The 2,677-nt window shown below is 42.3% G+C and overlaps 1 gene segment (V, D, J or C); it reads right to left on the bottom strand.

Moving 5' to 3' along the window:
* Positions 1-1,528: 1,528 nt before the first annotated feature.
* On the bottom strand, positions 1,529-2,132 carry LOC143987077 (T cell receptor alpha variable 40-like). The segment is given in 2 exon segments: positions 1,529-1,878; positions 1,997-2,132. Coding segments are annotated over 2 exon segments (486 nt in total).
* Positions 2,133-2,677: the final 545 nt, after the last annotated feature.

Raw genomic sequence — 2,677 nt, 5'->3', positions numbered from 1 at the left:
AATAGACCATTTTTGACATTTCCTTTAAAAAAGAGAAAAAAAAAAGTGTCCCGTGATGTCCATCCATCTTCAATCACACCACCCGATAGACCTGAACAAAAAGCTCCGCCTTGATGGGGGCCTCTCGGGCGACTGCTGTCTCTTGGCTGTGACAGCTGTTATATAGGCAAGTACGGTGCCACCCGCTGACGTAACCAGATGACCCCGCCCCCTCTGACATCGCATGATGTCAGAAGGGGCGGGTTCACTCAGTTACGTCACTGGGTGACCCCAGCCTTGCCTATATAACAGCTGTCACAGCCAAGAGACAGCAGTTGCCCGAGAGGCCCCCATCAAGGCGGAGCTTTTTTTTTTTTTTCAGGTCTATTGGGTGGCATGATTGAAGATGGATGGACATTGTGGGACACCTTTTTTTTTACTATTTTTTAATAAAGGAATTGTCAAAAACTGTCTATTGTGGTTCTTACTTTTTGACGCTTTTTTTTGTGAATGGGTGGGGGGCGGGATTTGGGGGTCCCTTTGATAAAATGTATCCCATACCCATTCCTATGGGGGGGTGGGATCTGGGGGCTCCCTTACAGATTCCGATAAGCCCCCCACCCGAAGACCCCTACAACCACCGGGCCATGGGGACAAGGTGTTTTGGAAGGGACCCCAAAGCACTCTCCATATGTTGAGGGCAAGTGGCCTGGTATGGCTCAGGAGGGGGGGGGGCGCTCGCTTGCCCCCCCCTTTCCTGGCCTGCCAGGCTGCTTTCTCAGATAAGGGACTGGTATGGATTTTGGGGGGACCCCATGGCGTTTTTGTTTCTTAATTCTGTCATAGGGTTCCCCTTAACCACTTCAATGCACTGTATTATATACTCTGCACTGACTGCACTCTATACAGTATCTCACAAAAGTGAGTACACCCCTCACATTTTTGTAAATATTTTATTATATCTTTTCATGTGACAACACTAAAGAAATTACACTTTGTTACAATGGAAAGTAATGAGTGTACAGCTTGTATAACAGTGTAAATTTGCTGTCCCTTCAAAATAACTCAACACAGCCATTATTGTCTAAACTGCTGGTATCAAAAGTGATTTCACCACTAAGTGAAAATGTCCAAATTGTGCCCAATTAGCCATTTTCCCTCCCCGGGACTCATTAGTGTTACAAGGTCTCAGGTGTGAATAGGGAGCAGGTGTGTTAAATGTGGTGTTATCACGCTCACTCTCACTCCGTAGGGTTCAATATTGAGTTGGCCCACACTTTGCAGCTATAACAGCTTCCACTTTTCTGGGAAGGCTGCCCACAAGGTTTAGGAGTGTGTCTATGGGAATGTTTGACCATTCTTCCAGAAGCGCATTTGTGAGGTCAGGTGTTGGATGAGAAGGCCTGGCTCACATTCTCCACTCTTATTCATCCCAAAGGTATTCTATCAGGTTGAGGTCAGGACTTTGTGCAGGCCAGTCAAGTTCCTCCACCCCAAACTCGCTCGTGGCACCACCTGGTGGTGAAGGGGATGTAGTGAACAGAAAGTTTTAGCATTGCTCCTGAGCAGATATGTAGCACTGTGCACCATCACTCAGAGCACACAGGTACACAGCTGAATCTGACACTGACAGGCCATGGATGGTTAATGTCGTATTAGTGTCACTGTTCTCTGATTGGAACTTTCCAGGCTTCAATTCTGTGTTAATATTCTTGAAGTAAGAGCTACTCTTTGCCCCCTGGTGAAGAATATACTGTATCTGATGAGGATACTGACGATACCAGAACAGGTATGGGTAATTGATACTAGTGGAGTAGGTACAGGATAATGTTATTATTTCTCCAGTTTCTCCAAAAAAATGTTGGTCTGTTGAGTTTATAGCATTACCATGAACAGAACCTGAAACAGAATAAGACATTATATTATTTCAGCCATGGTAACTTTTCATGCTGTATCATAAAATAAAATTAAAAAAAACACAGTGAAAACAGCATTGTAAGAATTGCCCCATACATACTTGATAAATGAAGTATCAGTAAGGAGGTCAGTAATACAGATGGGATAAAGCTGATCATTGTCTCTGAATGTACAACATACAAGATTGCTGTGTGACTGATGTGTACCAGTGAGGATCCTTCTGAGCTCCTCGACATCAACACACCCACATGTTGTATGAGGACAGGAACTGGGTGACATGAAAAAACATCAGCTTGTCAGATATCTTTTCATGAAGACAACACTATGATACATATAAATACTCAATTCACAAAGCATAAAGATCTTTCTTTTATCTATGTGACTGCAATTTTCAAAACTCATAGGAATCAGCTGGAAATAACTATCTTTTTTTTTTTAAATCTATTCTTTACCAGATGTTACCTTTTTGACTTGAGTCTATGAACTGAAACCATTTTCTTCTTTTATTCTGAGGGCAAAAAATGTTAGAAAGTTTTATTTTTTTTACTTGATTATATGAATCAAATATTGCAAATGAATGTTTAACTGCTTCAACACCGGCACTTTTACTCCTTTCCTGCCCAGGCCAATTTTCTGCTTCCAGCGCTGTCACACTTTTACCAATTTTTTTTTACCAAATACCAAAATGTTTTTTTTAAAAAGAGAGGTTCTGTCAGTAAATTTTGGAAACAAGTCATTTTTCTCCTTCATTGATGTGCACTGATGAGGGGGCACTGATAGA

This window comes from Lithobates pipiens, unplaced genomic scaffold (genome assembly GCF_037356315.1).
Source record: "Lithobates pipiens isolate NorthernLeopardFrog02 unplaced genomic scaffold, aLitPip1_a1.2 Scaffold_1, whole genome shotgun sequence".
In the NCBI taxonomy this organism is placed as follows: domain Eukaryota; kingdom Metazoa; phylum Chordata; class Amphibia; order Anura; family Ranidae; genus Lithobates; species Lithobates pipiens.
The sequence above is the reverse complement of the archived record's forward strand: the minus strand, read 5'-3'. Positions and strand labels throughout refer to the sequence as shown.